Below are 22,770 nucleotides of genomic sequence, written 5' to 3' on the forward strand. Positions count from 1 at the left end.
AGGACACCTCACGACTTAAAGTGGAGATCCCCTCCACTTGCTTTCCTTATCCTTCATTGTGATAGAGAACACAGAATATAGAACATAGAACTGTACAGCACAGTACAGGCTCTTCAGCCCACGATGTTGTGCCAAACCTTTACCCTAAACCTAAGGTCTATCTAACCTCCACCCCTATGCTATACTCTCATCCATTTGCCTATATAATAGCCACTTAAATGCCCCTAATGAGGCCAACTCCACTATCCTCTCCCGCAATGCATTCTACACCTCTACCACTCTCTGAGTAAAGAACCTACCTCTGATGTCTCCCCTATATCTATCTCCACTCACTGTATAATTATGCCCCCTTGTAAATAGCTAACTCCACCCGAGGAAAAAGTCTCTGGTTGTCCACTCTATCTATACCTCTGATCATTTTGTACACCTCTATCAAGTCACCTCTCATTCTTCGTCGTTCTAAAGAGAAAAGTCCTGACTCTCTCAACCTTTCCTCATAAGACCTTCCCTCCATTCCAGGCAATATCCTGGTAAATCTTCTCTGCATCTTTTCCAATGCTTCCACATCTTTCCTGTAATGAGGTGACCAGAACTGAACACAATACACCAGATGTGGCTGAACCAGGGTTTTGTGTAGCTGGAGCTTAACTTCGCTGCTCTTGAACTCAATCCCTCTATTAATGAAAGCTAACACTCCATATGCCTTCTTAGCAACTCTATCCATCTGGGTGGCAACATTCAGGGAAAAGAGGTCACAGGTTTGGGAGATGCTTTGAGAAAACTTTGGCAAGCTGTGAGTGAATTGCAAGTAAAATACAACAAAAAGAGGTACATGTGAGTGGAACAAGGAAAAATGGCTTTTGTAAAGAAGTTGTCATAATCCCAGAGGACCACAGGGCTGCCTTCTTATGGTGATTTCAGCTGGTATAAGAATTGAACCCATGCTATTGGCATCAATTTACAGTGCAAGCCAGATACTCAGCTAATTGAGCTAACCAATCCCCCACAAAAGAACACAAGCATGTTACGTCAAAATACCATGCATGGTTCAGCATTACACTAGGAAACCATGACCTAGCTGCTTATCCAAATTCAGTCATGAGTGAAAACCAACCAGCATTGAATATACACCAACTCTGCCCCCTAAACAACAAACACAAGCATTATTTTCAGTGACTTGAGCTATTCTACCCAAAGTCTACCTAAATTTCACAAAATACACATTACAACTGAGAAAAGGGCCAGTTTTGCTTGTGATGAACTACCCAAATTCAAAACTTGACGGAAAATAGAACTAAACATGCAGTTAGGTGATCCAGGGAATTTCTGGGAGTCCTCATTCAGAACGACATGGATATTACTCTCCTGACTGAAGTGTTCATCCTTAACGACTACAACAGTGTTCACAGTAAGTTATGCAGATAATTTCCAGGATGTTGTATTGTTTGGTTTTTCAATTTCAAATTTCCCACCAACTGGGAACATGAACTACTGTAAAAAAAACTTCCACAAAAATAAAGCCATAACATTTCATAACACCTTTCACATTTGGTAACACCTTTTCTTTTCTACATAACAGCCCCTTGAAGTGCTTAAAACATTTCCACTTTTTGCTAAAGCAGTAATCCAAGGGTGGGTCAACAATTTTAATGAAGATCAATTCAACTTACCATCTGTGAGAATAAAACAGATAGAAGAGAAAATGACTGAGAAATGACAAAACTAGCTGAGAAAATAGAAGCAAAGATATAATCACACACAATGACTGAGCAGGAGACCACACAAATCTACTGTGCTTAAGATAGTCTCAGTTCACTGCATTACAATTTCTTTCAACGGAATAGTCTGATACAGAAATACATTCACAAAAGATTTTATTTCCTATGCCTGTACAATTGATTTCATAAATGGAAATGCTTCTTTCCCCACCCCTCTCACCCTGAAAAGGTGCTCCAAGGCAAATCATCCCACATTGCACTGTATCTTTTATTAGCCCAAGACCACCTAAGTAGACAGACAGAGATCACCACAGGGAAGCAAATAATCAGCAAGCACACAATCCCATTAGAAGTGCACTCAAACCCAGGTGGACTGTGTTACCGCTTTCTATAATCATTTCATTGAGGTTTGCAAGTGGCGACATACAGATTACATGTCTGATATGTCATCACATGGGATCAATGAAACAGATGCGTTGTTTAATGTTTTCCACGCGAGATTACATAGATGTCCAATACTGGAGTGAAATGGAGCGTGCAATAAAGGAAAACAAGACCTTCAGCAGTATGAAACTGTTTTACTGTCAACCACATCTGATTCAATGCAGCAAGATGAGCTGTTACCTCCCACATCAACCTGGGATCCATGCTTTCATTCAGTTCATTTGGCATTCTTTTCTCTCCAGCAAAGGGCCCAAATTTCTCTCCCTGCCAACAAGAGAAATGAGGGAGGTTACAGTGATAGAGTGATATAGTGTATTTCGAACAAAGAAAAATCAAATCTAAGGAAACTTGCATTTGATTGGACTCCCAGTTTGCAAAACAGATACTCAGATTACAACATAATATTGTTACAATTACCTTTAAATGGGCAACAATAAATCACAACTTCCACAGTAAATCAGTTGGAAGTATTTCATAGAAAGAAGTCAAAGAGTTATATGGCATGGAAACAGATGCTTATGGTCTAACTCATCCATGCTGACCAGATATCCTAAACTGATCTAGTCCCATTTGACAGCATTTGGCCCTTAACCGTCTAAACCGTTCCTATTCATTTAAGCATCCAGGTGCCTTTTAAATGTTGTAATTGTACCCACTACACCACTTCCACTAACAGCCCGTTCCATATATGCATCGCTCTCTACGTGAAAAGTTGCTCCTTAGATCCCTTTTAAATATTTCCTCTCTTACTTTAAACATATGCTCTCTAGCCTTGGACCCCCTCACCCTGGGAGAAAGACCTTGGCTATCAACCTATCCATGGCCATCAAGATTCTATAAACCTTTATAAGGTCACATCTCACCTTCTGATTCTCCAGAGAATAAAGTCCCATCCTACTCAACCTCTCCCTGTAGCTCAAGCCCTCAAATCCTGGAAACATCCCAGTAGTTTTTTTTTCCAAACCCTTTCAAGTTCAACAGCATCTTTCCTGTAGCAGGGAGACCAGAATTGAATGCAGTATTCTAAAAGTGGCCTAACCAATGTCATGTACAGCCATAACATCCCAACTCCTACACTGACCAATGAAGGGAAGTGCACCAAACACTTTCTTAATCATCTTGACTACCTGCGACTCCATTTTCAAGGAACTACGCACCTACACCCCCTAGATCCCTTTGTTTGGCAACACTCACCGGGGCATTACCATATAAGTCTTGCCTGATTTACCTTACCCAAAATGCAGCACTTCACATCTATCTAAATTAAACTCCATCTTTTATTCCTCCACCATAAGATAAGACTATAAGATAACTTTCTGCACTGTCTACTAAACCACCAAATTTGGTGTCATCTGCAAACATACTAAACATTCCTCCTAGATTCACATCTAAGTCATTTGTATAAATGATGAAAAGCGGTTGACCCAGCAGCAATCTTTGCCGCACATCACTGGTCACAGGCCTCCAATCTAAAAAAGTATCTCTCCGCCATCACCCTCTGTCTCCTGCCTTCAAGCCAACTTTGTATCCAATTGTCGAGCTCCCCTTCAATTCATGGTGTTTGTTATGATATAAGACACTATTTCTATTGAGAAGAACAGCAAAGCCTTCGAAAAGTATCCAACATCTAATGTGTTCTTCTTGTTCTTGAGAAATTACTTTTTCACTATTTCTAACCGAGCCTGCAGAATCCTTCCTCAAAACTGAAGTACTTCATTGAAAATCTCATCATGCACTTTTTAAATGATGTTACTCTCCACTGTGAGGCACTGTTCCAGTTTAGAGCTGTTGCAGTGATAAAGGGCCCCAAACAGTAATAAAAACAACCTAAAGAAAGGGAATACCTGTTGCAATAACATATTGGTCCATATAGGAGGTTATCCGCTGGTGAAGGAACACTTTTGGGTTCAATATTCAACTTAAAACAAGTTTATGTTCATTTTCAAATTCTGTAATGTTAAATCATTAAAAACTCAATGTGACACCATTTAACTATTTTGAGAACCAGATTTCACCCATTTGACATCAGAATCCTCTATCCTGTTTTACTAAAATGTTCAATCACATTTTCAGTGTTCATTTCTTTAGCACAAAAGTATCTGTCATGTATGTTCAGATGAGGCCAACTTTGACAAGGGAGCCTCCGAAATGTCCACCTTCTTCCTCAACCGAGGATTCCCCAGGTCCGCTGTCGACAGGGCCCTCAACTAGGTTTGACCCATCTCCTGCACTTCTGCCCTGACCCCTTCTCTTCCCTCTCGCAACAGCGATAGGGTTCCCCTTTTTCTTACATATCATTCACCAGCATCCACATCCAGAAGATCACCAGATGCCTTTTCCGTCACCTCTAGCAAGATGTCACCACCAGACACACATTCCCCTCCCTTCACTTGTCCACCTTCCGCAGGGACCGTTCTCTCCAGGACGCCCTGCGCACACTTCCTTCATACACCCACGGCCCTATGGCAGCATCTCCTGTAACTGGTGCAACACCTGCCCATTTACCTCTTCCCTCCCCAGTATCCAAGGGCTCCCTACCCCAACACCCTCCCTTTTCTCTGCATACAAACTGACGTTTTCACAGCCACCATCAGTTCTGCGGAAGGGTCACTGGACCTGAAACATTAGCTGTGACTTTTTTTTTCTTTAACATGCTGCCAGACCTGTTGAGCTTTTCCAGCAAATTTCTTTTTGCTCCTGATTCACAGTATCCACAATTATTTTGGTTTTTACAAAAATGATTTGTTTTGTTCAGCTGCTAAACCGTTCTCCTTTCTGTATTCTTATTACTTCTTTTGCTCGGTCCAGGAAATGGTTTGAGTTTGCACAGGGATAGTAAAATGCCAAAACATCAATCTGGTATATAGATAGTACCAGAAGTATTTAAAGATAAGAATGCAAAAACCTTCCAATTTCGTAGTAAAATCATTTTCAGTTATTCCCCTGTTCCACAGCAAAAAACCAAAAAAAAAATTCTTTATCTGGATCAAATAATGTTGTCCTTTTAAAGTCAAATAGCGTACGAGAGTAAACTGGAAGTCTCAGTAATTGTCTCGTCTTACAGGTTACGAGGGCTTTGGGGAAGAATTTTGAAACAATATATCCAGCCAAAACAATAGGACCTATTTTGCATCTTGAACACACTGCAACCTGCAGTGGAGATGGAGGAACAGCATTCCAATCCCACTGCTGGGTTTCCCAACCAGCGCAGCCACAGTGGCATGCTGAAACTGTCGATGGAAGGATTGCCAGTTTAAAGTGCAATGAAAAAAGAAATGGGTGGCTGAAGTTGTAGCAGCCACAGCAACAGAAAGAGACAAGAGGTCTCAACAGAAGGATAGCCTGCCTATTACATTCCACACCTCGAGACACTCATTCATCGTTGGATAACCTACTACGGCAACTGAAGAGCTGCAGTAAGATAATAAAAACCGTAAGAACTGCAGATCTCTAAATCAGGAACAAAAACAAAGTTTCTAGAAAAGCTCAGCAGGTCTGGCAGCAGTTGTGAAGGAAAAAACAGAGTTAACGTTTCGGGTCCGGTGATCCTTCCTCAGAAAGTTGCTTTTCCAGCAACTTTGTTGTTGAAGTAAGATAATGTTTCCCAAGGATAAGACAAAGAGGTCAGGGTCTCTGACCAAGTAGGTGTGTATGAGGTCAAAAGATTCTGCAGCAGAAGTGCAATCCCTCCAACCTGGAGACCGCACCATGAGAATCTAGAACCTTGCAAGGGTACGGAAGATGAGTTACAGAAAACTTCCAGATTCCAAACCCAGCCCAACATATTCAACATTCTCAGGCACGTGAGATGGCTTCAGATCAAAAGACCTTACAGTTCCACTTGTTCCACCCTTTCCTCACACCCTTAGCTGCTCAATATTCAAGTTTACTTCATTACCCTCTCACATCCAAGCCTCTGCCTCCTTCATTAATACTGTCCACCCGTCCTCTCCACACCCGTCGTTTCAAACACTCAAAACTCCCTGCTTTAAGTCTTCACTGAAGAGAATTCATCATATCAAGAAATCACTGATCCAGAGGAGGGAGATTCAGGAGAGATGAAGTCCTCCAAAGACAGGCATCTTGGTGGTTACCAGCAATATGTTTCTATCTGCTCCATTAAGAAGGAAGTTGCAGGATGGTATTGCTGTCAGAAGTGACCTCCTGGGCCTTTAGAGGCTCTGGTGCTAATATATGTCCATAGAGCCCTGGGTTGTGTGCCTCATTCCACAGAACAGGATCTCCTTCTCTATCTCTGCCCTGGGGAGTAACATGTGGCTGAGACAATGGTGTCTGTGTTACTGCTAATATTGCTCATGGGGCTGCTGCATAAGTTCCTTGTTATGGTGGAGTGTACATGAGGTGCTCCCATCCCAATGTCTAATTAAGTACAATATTATGTTTTGTTATGTCATATTTATGTTTAAGAAGAAACCAGTAGTGTATATTAATGATCTGAGCACACGATATCAGAGCACGTATAATTCTGGGTGTGGAACAAAAGGAATAAAACTGAGGAAGACCACAAACTTCCTCAAAGAACAAAGAACAAAGAAAATTACAGCACAGGAACGGGCCCTTCGGCCCTCCAAGCCTGCACCAATCCAGATCCTCTATCTAAACCTGTCACCTATTTTCCAAGGATCTGTATCCATCTGCTCCCAGCGCATTCATGTTTCTGTCTAGATACATCCTAAATGAACCGCCTCTACCACCTCCACTGGCGACGCTTTCCAGGCATCCACCACCCTCTGTGTGAACATCGTTCCACACATATCTCCCATAAACTTTTCCCCTCTCATCTTGAAATCGTGACGCCTGGTAATTGAGTCCCCCACTCTGGGAGAAAGCTTCCTGCTATCCACCCTGTCTATATCTCGCATGATTTTGCAGACCTCAAATCAGGTCCCCCCTCAATCTTCATCTTTCTAATGTAAATAATCCTAATCTACTCAACCTCTCTTCAAAGCTAGCACCCTCCATACCAGGCAACATCCTGGTGAACCTCCTCTGCACCTTCTCCAAAGCATCTACATCCTTTTGGTAATGTGGAGACCAGAACTGTACGCAGTATTCCAAATGTGGTCAAACCAAAGTCCTATACAATTTTAACATTACCTGCCAACTCTTGTACTCAATACCCTGTCCAATGAATGAAAGCATGCCATATGCCTTCTTGACCACTCTATCGACCTGCGTTGCCACCTTCAGGGTACAATCGATCTGAACACCCAGATCTCTCAGTGCATCAATTTTCCTCAGGGCTTTTCCATTTACCATATAGTTCGCTCTTGAATTGGATTTTCCAAAATGCAGCATCTCGAATTTGCCTGGATTGAACTCCATCTGCCATTTCTCCACCCAACTCTCCAATCTATCTATATCCTGCTACATTCTCCAGCAGTCCTCTTCACGACCTGCTACTCCACCAATCTTCATGTTATCTGCAAACTTGCTAATCAGACCACCTATACCTTGCTCCAGGTCATTTATGTATATCACAAACATCAGTGGTCCCAACACGGATCCTGTGGAACACCACTGGTCACAGTTTTCCATTTTGAGAAACTCCCTTCCATTACTACTCTGTCTCCTTTCCCGAGGCAGATCTCTATCCATGTAGCTAGTATACCCTGGACCCCATGTGACTTCACTTTCTCCATCAGCCTGCCATGGGGAACATTATCGAATGCCTTACTGAAGTCCATGTATATGACATCTACAGCCCTTCCCTCATCTATCAACTTTGTCACTTCCTCAAAGAATTCTATCAAGTTGGTAAGACATGACCTTCCCTGCACAAAACCATGCTGCCTATCACTAATAAGCCCACTTTCTTCCAAATGTAAATAGATCCTATGCGTCAGTATCTTCGCCAGCAGCTTCCCCACCAGTGACGTCAGGCTCACCAGTCTATAACTGCCTGGATTATCCTTGCTACCCTTCTTAAACAAGGGGACAACATTAGCAATTCTCCAGTCCTCTGGGACCTCACCTGTGCTCAAGGATGCTGGCAAAGGCTCCAGCTATTTCCTCTCTCGCTTCCGTCAGTAACCTGGGATAGGGCCCATCCGGACCTGGGGATTGTCCATCCTAATGACTTTTAGAATACCCACAACCTCCCCCCCCCCTTATGCCAACTTGACCAAGAGTAATCAACATCTATCCCTTCCTTCAACATCCATCATGTCCCTCTCCTCAGTGAATACCTAAGTACAAAAGTACTTATTAAGAATCTCACTCATTTTCTCTGACTCCTCACATAACTTCCCCCCTCTGTCCTTGAGTGGGCCGACCCTTTCTCTAGTTACCCTCTTGCACCTTATGTACAAATAAAAGGCTTTGAGATTTTCCTTAACCCAGTTTGCTAAAGATATGTCATGACCCCTTTTAGCCCTCTTAATTCCTCGTTTCAGATTGGTCCTACTTTCCTGATATTCTTCCAAAGCTTCGTCTGTTTTCAGTCGCCTGGACCTTATGTTTGCTTCCTTTTTCCTCTTTGCTAGTCTCACAATTTCATCAGTCATCCATGGTTCCCTAATCGTGCCCTTTCTATCCCTCATTTTCACAGGGACATGTCCGTCCTGCACTCTAAGCAACCTCTCTTTAAAAGCCTCCCATATATCAAATGTGGATTTACCCTCAAACAGCTGCTCCCAATCCACATTCCCCAGCTCCTGTCGAATTTTGCTATAGTTGGCCTTCCCCCAATTCAGCACTCTTCCTTTAGGTCCACTCTCATCTTTGTCTGTCAGTATTCTAAAACTTCCAGAATTGTTATCACTATTCCCAAAGTAATCCTCTACTGAAACTTCAACCACTTGGCCGAGCTCATTCTCCAACACCAGGTCCAGTATGGCCCCTTCCTGAGTTGGGCTATTTACATACTGCTGTAGAAAATCCTCCTTGGATGCTCCTTATAAATTCTGCTCTATCCACACCCCTAACACTAACTGAATTCCAGTCAATTATGGGAAAATTAAAATCTCCCATCACCACTACCGTGGTGCTCCTACATCTTTCCATAATCCGTCCACATATTTGTGCCTCTATCTCACGCTCACTGTTGGGAGGCCTGTAGTACCGCCCCAACATTGTTACTGTGCCCTTCCTATTTCTGAGCTCTGCCCATATTGCCTCACTGCTTGGGTCCTCCATAGTGCCCTCTTAACATAGCTGTGATATCCTCTTTGACCAGTAATGCAACTCCTCCACCCCTTTTACCTCCTTCTCTATCCCGCCTGAAGCATCTATATCCTGGGATATTTAGTTGCTAATCTTGCCCTTCCCTCAACCAAGTCTCAGTAATAGCAATAACATCATACTCTCTGGTACTAATCCAAGCCCCAAGTTCATCTCCCTTATCTACTACACTTCTCGCATTAAAACAAACCTCAAATCACCTGTCCCTTTGTGTTCATCATCTGATCTCTGCCTCCTCTTCCCCTTCGTCACACTGACTTCATTATCTAGTTCCTTACAGGCTTTAGTTACTCCCTCCTTACAGTCCACTAACCTCCTCATTTGGTTCCCATCCCCCCACCACATTAGTTTAAACCCTCCCCAGCAGCATTAGCAAAAGCAGCCCCTAGGACATTGGTTCCAGTCCTGCCCAGGTATAGACCATCCTATTTGTAATAGTCCCACCTCCCCCAGAACCAGTTCCAATGTCCCAAAAATCTGCAACACCCCCGGCCCCCCCACCCCGGCACCATCTCGCAAGTCACTCATTTATCCTGCCTATTCTTTCATTTCTACTCTGCCTAGCAAGTGGCACTGGTAGCAATCCTTAGATTACTACCTTTGAGGTCCTACTTCTTAACTTGGCTCCTAACTCCCTAAATTCTGCTTGTAGAACCTCATCCCGTTTTTTTACCTATATCATTGGTGCTTATATGCACCATGACAGCTGGCTGTTCACCATCCCCCTTCAGAATGTCCTGCAGTTGATCTGAGACATCCTTGACCCGAGCACCCAGGAGGCACATACTATTTGGGAGTCTTGTTTTCGACCACAGAACCGCCTATCTACTCCCCTTACAATCCCCTATGACGATAGCCCTTCCACTCTTTTTCCTGCCCTAAAGAAAAGATAATTGTGTCTTTACTTTAATCTCTCTAACTATCATGGAATTTATTAATGATATTGAAGGCTGATATCCATTTGAGTGAAGGACAAAAGTGCTGAGTGCACCAGCCTCTCACTAAGGCAGGGCTGGAGCTCCTCAGTTTCAACAATCAAAGACTCAGGAGTCTGCTGGTCTAACCAGTCTAAAATAATGCCCCAATGTACACTCACCTTGTTGACTCTAGCAACTTGTTGACAGCTCAGGAATTACAGGTATGATTACTGATGCTGGGGAAATGGGCATGAGTTCACTTGATAACCAAAGACCAGGCAGTTTGAAAGCATGGAAGGAGTTGGAAGCTGGTTGGTGGGGTGTCGGCTGACTGGGAACTTAGAGGCAGTAGAGGTGATTGAGCTTAATAACTGTGCGGACACAATGGTCTGGTGCTCACTGGTCTGCTGCTCAATGGTAGGGTTGTGGTACTGGGGAGATAATTGGAGGTATCTGAGAGCTGGCACTCAGCCTCCACACATACAGATCAGTCCACCAGGAACAACAGCACCACTGTTGTCAGCAGGCTTAATTACGTCAGGGTTGGATTTGATACATGGAGTGCAGTCTATACAGAAGGAGATAGGTTTGAATGGGTGGTGGGGTGGGTGGAGGGGGTGGAGAAGAAGAGAAAGTAAGGTTATCAAAGTCACAACAACAGTTCTCAATGAACAGGTCAAGAGTAGACTGACCAGCCTATAGTTTCCTGGTTTATCGCTTATTCCCTTCTTGAATTACGGTACCACACTGACTGTCCTCTAGTACATCTCCTGCAGCCAGGGTAGAGCTGAAAATTTTTGCAAGCTCCCCTGCTTTTTCCTCCCTTGCCTCACTCAACAACCTGGAATACATTTAATCCAGTCTTGTGGATTTATCTGCTTTTGAGCCTGCCAGACCACTCAGAATCCCCTTTCTGTCAATGCTAATTTCTTCAATTTTATCACAGATCTTCTTCCTGATTTTGATGCCCATATGATCAATCTCCTTAGTGAACACTGACCCAAAATATGCTTTTGGAACCCTACCTACATTCCCTGCTTCCATGCACAAATTATCACTCAACTGGCCCTGTTCATTGGCCTGTTGTGTTCATCCAGCTCCACACTTTGTTATCTTGGATTCTCCAGCATCTGCAGTTCCCATTATCACTGGCCCTGTTCATTCCCTCGTTATCCTTGAACACTTAATGTAATGTGAAACAACTTAAGATTTTCTTTATTTTGTCTGTTATTATCCTTTCACAATCCCTTTTATCATAGGTCATTTTATCATAGACTCCCTACAGTGTGGAAACAGGCCCTTCGGCCCAACAAATCCACACCAACCGTCGGAGCATCCCACCCAAAACCATCACCCTATAACCCACCCAAACATCCCTTAACATTACGGGCAATTTAGCATGGCCATTCCACCTAGCCTGCACATCTTTGGACTGTGGGAAGAAACCAGAGCACCCGGAGGAAACACATGCTCTCCTATTCTCCCTTAGAAGTTCCCTGTTGCACGTTCTGTATTCCTCTTAAGCTTCTACTGTTTTGACATCTCATTATCTGCGATAAGCCTCACCTTTTCCCTTAACTCAATTTTGTATATCGCATGATATAGGAATATGGTAAGGAGTCTTGGGTTCCAAATCTAAGTAAGGCCATGGTAGCATTGGAGATGGTCCAGAGGAATTTTATAAGAATGATCCCAAGGATTGAGGGCTTGTCATATGAGGAGTGGTTGAGGATTCTGGATCTGTAATCGATGGAGTTTAGAAGGTCTGGGGGGGGGGCGTGGAATCTGATTGAAACTTACAGAATAGTGAGCGGTATGGAAAGCATGCACACGCAGAAGATGTTTCCACGAGTAGCAGAGACTAGGACCTGAGGGCATAGCCTCAAAGTGAAGGGAGAACCCATTAGAATTAAGATGAGGAAGAATTTCTTCAGCTAGAAGGTGGTGAATCTGTGCAACTCATTGACGCATACAGCTGTGGAGGTCAAGTCATTGAGTGTATTTAAGACAGATGTAGGTTTGTGGTTGGTAATGACATCAAGGGTTATGGGGAGAATACAGAGTTTGGGGTTGAGAAACATATCAGCCATGATCAAATGGTGAAGAAAACTCAATGGGCTGAATAGCTAATTCTGCTCCCATATCTTATGCTCTTTCACATTCTTCAGGTCATCAGCCTGTCATGGTTTCCGCATGTGCCCCGGCCTCTTTATGCGGTACGTGGAACATCGATAACATGAACAGTGCTGCTTCCCTCTCGTCCTGAATTTCGCTTCCAATTTCCACCCTGCTCTCACTTACACTTAGTCCATCTCTGACTCCTCGCGTCCTTTCCTCAACATCTCTGGGGACAGACTGGCCACCAATATCCACTACAAACCTACCAACTCCTGCAGTTACCTTGACTAAAAATCCTCATATCCTGTTCCATTCTCCCAATTCTTTCTCTCCATCACATCTGTTCCAATAATGCCAGCTTTGACAAGACGGCCTCTGAAATGTCCAGCTTCTTCCTTAACTGAGGACTCCCACCATGGTTGACAGGGCCCTCAGCCGTGTCTGACCCATCACCTGCACCTCCGCCCTCATCCCCTCTCTTCCCTCTCATGAAAGCAACAGGGTCCCCCTTGTCCTCACCTACCATCCCAGCAGCATCCACATCCAAAGGATCATTTGCTCCACCTCCAGCAGATGCCATCACCAGACACAAATTAAGGGGAGGTGATGGCCTAATGGCATTATTGCTGAACTGTTAATCCAGGAACCCAGTTAATGTGCTGGGGACCTGGGTTCAAATCCCACAGTGGCAGATGATGACATTTGAATACTATAAAAATTTGGAATGAAGAGTCTATTGCTGACCACAAAACTATTGTTGATTGTTGGGGGAAAAACCCATCTGGTTCACTGTTATCCTTTAGGGAAGGAAACAGTCATCCTTATCTGGTCTGGCCTACATGTGGCTCCAGATCCACAGCAGTGGCTGACACTTAACTACCCTCTGGGCAATTAAGGATAGGCAATAAATGCTGGCCTAGCTTGTGATGCCCTCAGTGTGCGAATGAAGTTTTTAAAAAATCTCCCTTCCCTCCTTTACCTACCTTCTGCAAGGACCGTTTCTTCTGGGGCACCTTGGTCCACTCCAACACCATTCACAATACCTTCCCACGCAACACCCACCTGTTCACTTCCTCCTTCCTCACTGTCCAAGGCCCCAGACACACGTTCCAGGTGAAGCAGCAATTTGCCTGCACTTCACTCAATCTAGTCTTCATATATTCGCTGCTCACCATGTGGTTTCCTCACCACTGGGAGATGAAACGTAGACTAGGTTAACAAAGTGTGAAGCTGGATGAACACAGCAGGCCAAGCAGCATCTCAGGAGCACAAAAGCTGGCGTTTCGGGCCTAGACCCTTCATCTTCTCTCTGATGAAGGGTCTAGGCCCGAAACATCAGCTTTTGTGCTCCTGAGATGCTGCTTGGTCTGCTGTGTTCATCCAGCTTCACACTTTGTTATCTTGGATTCTCCAGCATCTGCAGTTCCCATTATCTCTGGTCACAAACATAGACTAGGTGACTGCTTAACAAAACACCTACAATCTGTCCACAAAAATGACCCTGAGCTTCCTGCTGCCTGCCACTTCAATGCTCCACCATGTTACCAGGTCAAGGTCTCTGTCTCAGGCTTGCTGTAGTGCTCCAGGGAAGCTCAGTGCAAGCTGGAAGAATAACACCTCATTTCCCACTTGGGAACCCTGCAGCCTTCAAGACTCAATATCAAGTTAAAAAATTTCAAGGCCTAAGCACCTTCTCCCATGCCCTTATCCAAACCCCACACATTAGGTCTTGTCATCACATGGGTTGCTATCACAACCATCCCATTGTCAGCCACTAATGATCCTCATTAGCAGTTATTCACTCTCCCAGGCTGACCACTACCCGTTCCTTTTTGTGCCCAAACTGTTGTTATCTCTCTCTGGGCTCCACCTCCACCTATCGTTTTGAAACCACACACCCCAGCTTCCCCCGTGCCAGCTTCAGCAGTTTTACCCAACCGTTCCCTAGCCGTTCTGAAGAAGTCACTGTATCCGGAACATTAACTCTGCTTTCTCTCCACTGATACAGCCAGACCTGCTGTGTTTTTCCAGCAATTTCTGTTTGTGTTAATTAATTGGCCTTCTTAGTAACCGAGACAAAAATGTTCATTTTATAACGCAGCCAGTGGATGATGGGACTAGACAAGCAGTGCACTCCTCCAACCTTGGTCAAAACAGCATCAAGACCCTCAGGCTCTGCAGGAGTTCCAAAACACAATAAAAATCTGGCCAATATCCAGCCTTGGGCTAATAACTGGCAAGTTACATTCATGCCGCATAAGTGCCAGGCAATGACCATCTCGAGTAAGAGAGATCCTAACCATCATCCCCAGACAATCAATGGTACTGCCATTGTTGAATTCCCCAATTATAAACATCCTAATGACCACTGACCAGAAACTGAACTGGAGTAGCCATATAAGTACAGAGATCTCAAGAATTCTGCAGTCAGTAATTTGTCTCCTGACTCTGCAGTACTTGTCCACCTTCTACACAACACAGGTCAAGGATGTGATGGAATATTCCCTCCCTGCCTGGATGAGCGCAGCTTCAACAACAAGAATTTTATACACTCAGCTCTGCCCTACAGCTCTCTAATTCAGATTCAGCAATAGCAAACCTCCTGTTTTGAGCTCCCCATGGCTCTTTCACATCTGCAGTAGACGTATAATTGCACATCCTCTGCCTTCCAACAACCACTTCTGCTTTGGGTGTAATAGCAATAGAGGCTAACATCCATATTCTATTAACATTTATTCTATTTTGGGTGAGGTTTCCATTTAATAATAATTACATAACCTGCTTTTGGGATATTAATTGTGGGATGAGCATTTATTGGAATACTGGTGATAACGCCCCGTTCTTCCCCAAAGTAGTGCTTTGGGATCCATTTAAAACAACAGGCAGAACTTTGCTCTAAAATTTCTCATAACAGACAGCACCCTGGACTGAGTGGCACTCCCTCATTATTGGCCCTTGGACAACACCGCACCATGTCAGCACTGAACCTTTCAAAGAGCAGTGCCCCCACATCTGTGCCATCAGATTAAAGCAACAGGCTAGTTTAACATTATTTGTCTTAAAAACTAGAAATTTGCTTCAAAAATCAGAAAAATACTACAAATGCCAGAATTTTTACTTGAACAGATAGGCTTATTAGGCCATTTGGAGCCAGCCGGTTAAATTTCTGCTTTTCTGGTGTGTCATTACACTAACTGTTGTCAATGGGCTTTTCTCCTTGTTTCAGTTTTACAGTCAATTTTTCATCTCCCCTACTCTGCCAAAGAAACAGCTTCTTGAAACAGCAGCTTGTTTGCATAGTCAGAATGCTGAACTCATTCTGTCCAGACTGAATAATTGTAAACACTATTCCTTCACCAACATGCAAAGGTTCTCACCAAAAAATAAAACTTGAGACGAGTATCTTATCACGACACCCAAAGAGGCCTGGCTGGTTTCAAAGCCTTTTAGGAAAAGGTGTTAATTTCAGCTCAGGCTGTCTTTTGTTCAATCCACATTCATTTCATTGTACTCGGCCAGATGATACCCATGGCCATTTTAAGTCAGTCTTTTTGAACCTGGTTTTATCCATTCATGGGATGTGGATGTCACTGACTGGGCCAGTACTTACTGCCCTGGAGAAGGTGTTGGTGAGCTCCCATCTTGAACTGTTATAATCTTCAGAGTGGAGGGACATGCAGTGTGCCATGAGAAGGAGTCCCAAGTTTTTAACCCAGTGACACTGAATGACAATATAGTTCCAAGTCAGGGTGGTGAGGAGTTTGGAGAAGAACTTGCAGGTGATGGTGTTGGTTTGCAAAGTGCTGCTGAAGGTGTATTAATGAATTATTGCAGTGCACTTCATGCATGGTACACACTACTGTCAATGTGCATTGGTGATAATGGGAATGAATAGGTGCCAATCAAATGGCTGCTTTGACCTCGAAGGTGCTGAATTTTTTGAATGTTGTTAGTGCTGCAGTTATCCAGGAAAGCAGAGTTTTCTATAGCTTTTGAAAACAATGACAGTGCCGTTTATAAAGTTCCCAATAGAATTCAAAGTCAGGAGTCCATATTTTATATCATCATTACAACTCCTATTAAAAAAGTCTCAAAACTTCAGCCACTTCTACTGATTCCCTCTCAAACTTCTGTGTTCAAAGATAGTGAAATACAGTTTTCCAGCCTTCCGTGTGCTTAAAACCTCTCTTGTTTCAGCAAATCCTTCTCACCTGTATTGGTCCCATGGCTGAGTTTCACTGCTTTTGCAGCTGTTTTGAACAGTATTGCCCACTATTTGGATGCTAGTGAACAATCACATTAGTCAGAGTTAAAGGGGCAGCTTTGATCTATGAGGGGCCAACTTTCACTACCATTTTACCTTCAATTAATCCTAGAATGAAGTGCTACTCAGGAACTAGGCACTTGGACTGCATAGTACAATACCAATGCTTTGTGACCAATGACATCAAGGTGAAGCCTTCATAGCAACCATCAGCAACTCTCTCTAACTTGGGATATCCAGACTTCTTGCAAATGTGGATATATTTACTGTGCTTACATCACTGTTAGTGTGATATAGGGATTGAAGTATCCACCTTGCCAGCCGATGAACCAGAGAAAAGTTGAGGTACAAGAATTCAATAATTTTTTTTGCAGGGTAGCTACTATATGGCTTATATGCGCTGGTTCAGAATTTAGAGTATTTTAATGGATTAAAATGATTCAAAATACTTCAGAGAAACATTATGAAACAAACTATGACACAAAGTTATGTAATATGTAATCAGTTCAGACAGGCATGGAATCATCCAGCATGGGAACAAACCCTTCAGTCTAACTAGACTACGCCAACCATGTCCCCAAACTAAATTAGTCCCAACTGCCCAAGTTTGGCCCATGTCTCTCCAAATCTTTCCTCTTCATGTACTTATCTAAATGTCTTTTAAAACAGTGAAACTGTATCTGCATCCACTACTTCCCGTAGCAGTTCATTCCACACTCTAACCACTGTCTATGTAAAAAAAGTTACCCCTCATGTCCTTCTTAATTATTTCTCCTCTCATGTTAAAAAATGTCTCCTAGTTTTAAACTCCCCAGCTTAGAGAGCAAACCTTTGCTATTCATCATATTGATGCTTGTCATGATTTTATAAACCTCTATAACATCACTCCTCAACCTTCCACATTCCATTGAAAATAGTTCCAGCCTATCCAGCCTATTTTTGTAAATCTTCCCTTCCATTCCCAGCCACATCCTTGTAAATCTTTTCTAAATCCTCTCCAGTTTAATAATATCATAGCTATAATAGGATGACCGGAACTGCGCGCAGTACTCCAGAAGAGGCCTCACCAACATCCTGTAAAACAGCCACATGACATTCCAACTCCTACATTCAATGGTATGAGCAATACAAGCAAGCATGCTAAATGCCTTCTGAACCAACCCATCTACCTCAGATACAAATTTCAAAGAATTATGTACCTGAACTTCTAGGTCTCTCTGTTCTACAACACAACCAATAACCTAAAGCTTGGTCAAAGACACGTTTTAAGGAGTACCTTCTAAAAGTATAGAGGTAGAAAGGCCGACAGATGTTTGTAGGGTATTCTAGAGCTTAGGACTCAGGCAACTGAATGTGCTGGAGTAATGACAATAAGGATGCTTTTGAAGCAGGATTAGAGCAACATATGTTAATATGGAGGATTGAGATGCTAAAGAAGATTACAATAAGAGAAGGATGTGGCCACAGACAGATTCGAAAGCAAGGAGGAGTTTTTAAAAATCAATAAGAAGAGTCAGTGTAGGCCTGTGAGCACAGAAGTGATTGAGTTAATCTGTGGACTGTAAAGGACTGGGTGACTTGTGTACCCAAGGAATTGACACATGAGGGAGGACTTTAGATTCCTGCATCACTCGGTCAATTTCTGGGGTAAGTGGGATCTATACAAGTCTGACAGTTTACATCTGAACGATAAAGGGGCCACTTTCCTTGCAGGGTGGGGGTTGCATTATTGCCAGTGCTATTGCTGGTGTCTAAAGCTAATACAGCATGGGTATGGGATACAGAGTGGAGATACAGACCAAATATAGAAGAAAAACCAAGTCAGTCTGGTAGACAGACCATATATAGTCAGGTTAAGGCACAAGGAACATAGCAAAATTGGCATTTATTTTAATGTAAGGTATCTTGCAAGTAAGGCAGAGGAGATGAGGGTGCTTATTAACACATGGAGATATGACATTATTGACAGAGGCATGCTGAGGGAGGGATAGGACTCATCAGCTCAATATTCCAGGGCACAGAATTCTCAGGAAAGACAGGGATGGAAGAAAAAAAAGAGGTAGAGTCACAATGTTGATCAAGAAATCAAATATGGCAGTAAAGAGAGGTGATATCTTATAAGGTTCCTCAACTAAGGCCATATGAATAGAATCTAAAAACAAAAGAGAATAATCACATTGATGGGAGAAAACTATGAACCTCAAATAGTCAGGGAAAGTTGGAATAGCATTTATGTAAGCAAATTCCAGTGGTGTGAAAATAGTCACGTAATAGCACAACAATCTAACTTCACCAATATTAACTGAGAGCAATATACTGTGAAAGGCTTACAGGAGGTCAAAATCTTAAAACGTGTCTGGGAGAGATTTCTAAGCAAACACATAGGAAGTCCTGCAAGAGCTAATCCTAGGGGACAAAGCTAAGTCAGTGGTAAATATGACAGGTGGGAACATTTCAATGGCAGTGACCATAACTCATCGAATTTAAGGTAGTCATGGAAAAGGACAATAAGAAATAAAGATTCTGAACAGGGAGAAAGTTGATTTAAACAAGGTAAGGCAGAATGAGGCCAAAGTGGATTGCGTGTTGTTATTTGTAGAAAAAACTGCACGAGAAGTAGGAGTCTTTCAAAAATGAATTGGTGAAGGGACAGAGTGAATATGGTCCTGCAAAGCTAAAGGGTGAAAGTCCAGAGAACTCTGGATGTTGATGAACGTACATGAACTTCAAGAAGACTTCTAACAAGGTGTCACATGGAACACTGATCAAGAAGATAACAGCCCATAGACTCCAGGGCAATTTGGCAAGTTAGGTCCAAAATCAACATAGTGGCAGGAAGCAGAGGATGGTGGGCCAAGATTATTTTTCTAAATGGAAGCCAGAGTGTTGGGTCCTCTGCTGTTTGTTGTACACATGCATGTTATAGATATGAATGTAGGAAGTTTGATCAGTAAATAGATGACTCAAAAATTGACTGTGTGGTAAATACCAAGGAAGGAAGTCCTCAACTGCAGGATGATATAGATGGTCTGGTCAGATGGGCAAAATAATGGCAAATGGAATTTAATCATGAAAAGTAAAAGTTGGTGCATTTTGGGAGGATGAACGATGCAGGGTGTACATGATGAATGGTGGTACCCAAGGAAGTACAGAGGGTAAGAGGGACTTTAGTGTGCCTGTCCACAAAGACTTGAACACAAGACAGATGGATAAGGTAGTTAATAAGACAACAGAGGTACCTGTGTTTATTGGTCAAGGCACTGAATACACAAGACAAGGTTCTGACAGTTGATGTCAGTTGCTCCACAGCTGAAGTACAGTGCACAGTTCTGTTTGCCACAGTATAGGCTGGATGTGACTGCACCAGACAGACTGCAGAGGAGATTCGTCAGGATGCTTCCCAGGACGGAGTGATTCAGCTATAAAAAGAGACTAGATAGAGTGATTGGGTCACACAGCATAGAAACAGACCCTTTGGACCAACCTGGCCAAACTGACCAGGTTTCCAAAACTGAACGAGTCACATTTTCCAGCATTTAGCCCATTTCCCTCTAAACATTTCCTATCCATTAACCTGTCCAAATAACATTTAAATGTGATAACTGTACTCATCTTTACCACATTCTCCGGCAGCTTGTTCTATACACACACCACCCCCTATATGAAATGTTGCCTTGCCTCGCAGGTCTCTAAAATCTTTCCCCTCTCGACTTAAACCTATGCCCTCTAGTTTGGACTCCACTACCCTGGGGAAAAAAATCTCAGCTATTCACCTTATCTATGTCCCTCACGATTTTATAAGGCTCTATAACATCACCCCTCAGCCTCCTATGCTCCAGGGAAAATAATCCCAATCTATCCAGCCTCTCGTTATAACTCAAATGCACCCCCGTCCCGACCCCCCAGTCTCAGTAACATCCTTGTAAATCTTTTGTGCACCATTTTCAGTTTAATAACATCCTTCCAACAGCAAGGCATACAGGACCGCACACATTTGAATAGTGATAGTGTAAAGTAAATAAGGCATAATTGAGGGTCTCAGCAATAGCTGCACGAAAACTGAGATTAACTCAGATGGCTGTACAGAGGTAGAAATAAGCCATCTTGGAAATGGTGCGAATGAGGTTAAAGTTCGTCTGGGGTAAAACATGACTAGAAGGCTGCAAAGAGATCACATCATGTTGTCAGGGAAAGAGGTGATTAAGGAACTAAGAAATGGAGTTTAGATCACAGACCAAAGATAATGGCTTTAGTTTTCCCCATATTTAATTGTTTTCACACAGAACCATCAGCAAGCAGCTGGATCAGAACATTACAACATTTAAAAGGCATTTTGAGTACGTGAATAGGAAAGGTTTGGAAGGATATAGGCCAGGAGGAGGCAGGTGGAACTCGTTTAGTTTAGGATTATATTCAGTATGGACTGGTTGAACTGAAGGGTCTGTTTCCATGTCGTATTACTCTACGACCCTCTGACACTGTGTGCATTCACCCTGATGCACAATTTTGATCTGCTAAAACACTTTTTTACTTTCTGAATTTCCAGATTCGATGACACCAGAAGATGACAGCCAGCTGACCACAAACAAACTAAATAGGGCAGTAGGGGTGAGATGAGCTTCATTGATCCAGGACAATTTTAAACCCTTAAAATTGACCCTGGACTCATTTATTGAAAAGGGTGTTGAATTGTCTCAGAAATAAGCGATTAAGGGAGATCTGATTCAAGTATTCGAGTAACGTTGTCTGTCTTTAACTCCTGAGATTTCAAAGTCGAACTATTTCAAAATAGAACGAAAAAAAAAGTGCTGGTAATCTGAAAATAAAAACTTTAACAAAAATGTTGGAAATGGGAGAGCGTGTTAGTCAGGATTAGCATTAGAGAATGAAAAGGGCTGCAACGTTACAAGGCTTTTCCCATTGCCAAGCTGACAATACCGACATGATGGGGATACTTTTTAATAATGATGTCGCTGGCTTCAAACTTTCGAGAAGGAGAGCAGTTTGGGAGGAGAAAGCTGCAGACATTGCAATAGCACTCACTGAGACCCGTGAGTGCTCTCTACGTGGCACTCGGGACAAGCACGCTGCCCGCTTCCACAACAAAAGGTACAACATCTTCCAAAAACAAAATAAAAATCACACATACAGAGCGAAGGGAAGCAGGAATGTTATTCATTCGCAGTTATAAGGCAAAGCTTCACCAATAAAATACCCCAAAACAAACCTTTTTTATTCTTCTGGCAGTGTACAACCCGATCCCTTCTTGCACTTTGGACGGTTTCAAAGAGAAGCGATCGGGCACGTACATGCCAAGCATTTTGCGTTGGCCGTGCCCGCTACCCGAAGCGCCAGGCCGGGAAGGAGTACAGTTTCGGCTCGGCCTTTCGGGAAGTAGCTCCCCTCTGAGCCCCGGCTGCCTGTTCTCCTCCTGTGGACTAACCCACAGACTCCAGCGCTCTGATTGGCTCAGACAGCACACTCCCGGCTCGACTTTCCTCCGGCAAAGCCGAGCTTTCAGGAATGTTTCAACACCAGTCCCTCAGCAAGCTTTCTCTAGGATCACAGATACAGCAAGGAAACACCCCCTTGGCTCCAACTCGTCCATGCTGACCAGCTAACCTAGCTTAATCTAGTCCCATTTGCCAGCACTTGGCCTGTATCCCTCTAAAACCCTTCAGATTCACATACCCATCCAGATGCCTTTTAAATGCTGTAATTGTACCAGCCTCCAGCATGTCCTCTGGCAACACATTCCATTACACTCACCACCCTCTGTGTGAAAAAGTCACTCCCTAGAACACATCTTTTTTCTCTCCCAACTTAAAACTATGCACTCTGGTTTTGGACTCCCCTACTCTGATTATTTCATCCTATTCATTCCCCTAATAATTTTATCAACATCAGCCCCACCAAAGGACCAAACAGTCTGGATCACTGCCACGCTGCCATCAAAGATGCCTACCACTCTGTCTCCAGCCCACACTATGGAAAATCAGAGCACAGCACTATTCTACACCTCTCTGCTTACGCACAGAAGCTGAAACAGGAGAATATTTTGCAAAAAGAAGTACACTACTGGTGCAAGGCAGTAGAACTGTCTCGG

At 43.2% G+C, this 22,770-nt stretch overlaps 1 protein-coding gene across 4 annotated transcripts in view; it reads right to left on the reverse strand.

Moving 5' to 3' along the window:
* prdm5 (PR domain containing 5) overlaps nucleotides 1-22,105 on the reverse strand; it is a 295,357-nt gene extending 273,252 nt beyond the window's left edge. For all 4 annotated transcript variants that reach the window (XM_048563583.1, XM_048563497.1, XM_048563403.1 and 1 more), the window contains exons 1-2: nucleotides 21,892-22,105; nucleotides 2,343-2,426 (exon numbers count right to left, since the gene is read on the reverse strand). In XM_048563583.1, coding sequence (XP_048419540.1) covers nucleotides 2,343-2,426; nucleotides 21,892-21,984 — 177 coding nt within the window. In that variant the 5' untranslated portion in view covers nucleotides 21,985-22,105. The remainder of the gene's footprint in view (nucleotides 1-2,342; nucleotides 2,427-21,891) is intronic.
* Between the last annotated feature and the right edge of the window lie 665 nt (nucleotides 22,106-22,770).

The sequence above is a fragment of the Stegostoma tigrinum genome, chromosome 1 (genome assembly GCF_030684315.1).
Source record: "Stegostoma tigrinum isolate sSteTig4 chromosome 1, sSteTig4.hap1, whole genome shotgun sequence".
NCBI lineage: Eukaryota > Metazoa > Chordata > Chondrichthyes > Orectolobiformes > Stegostomatidae > Stegostoma > Stegostoma tigrinum.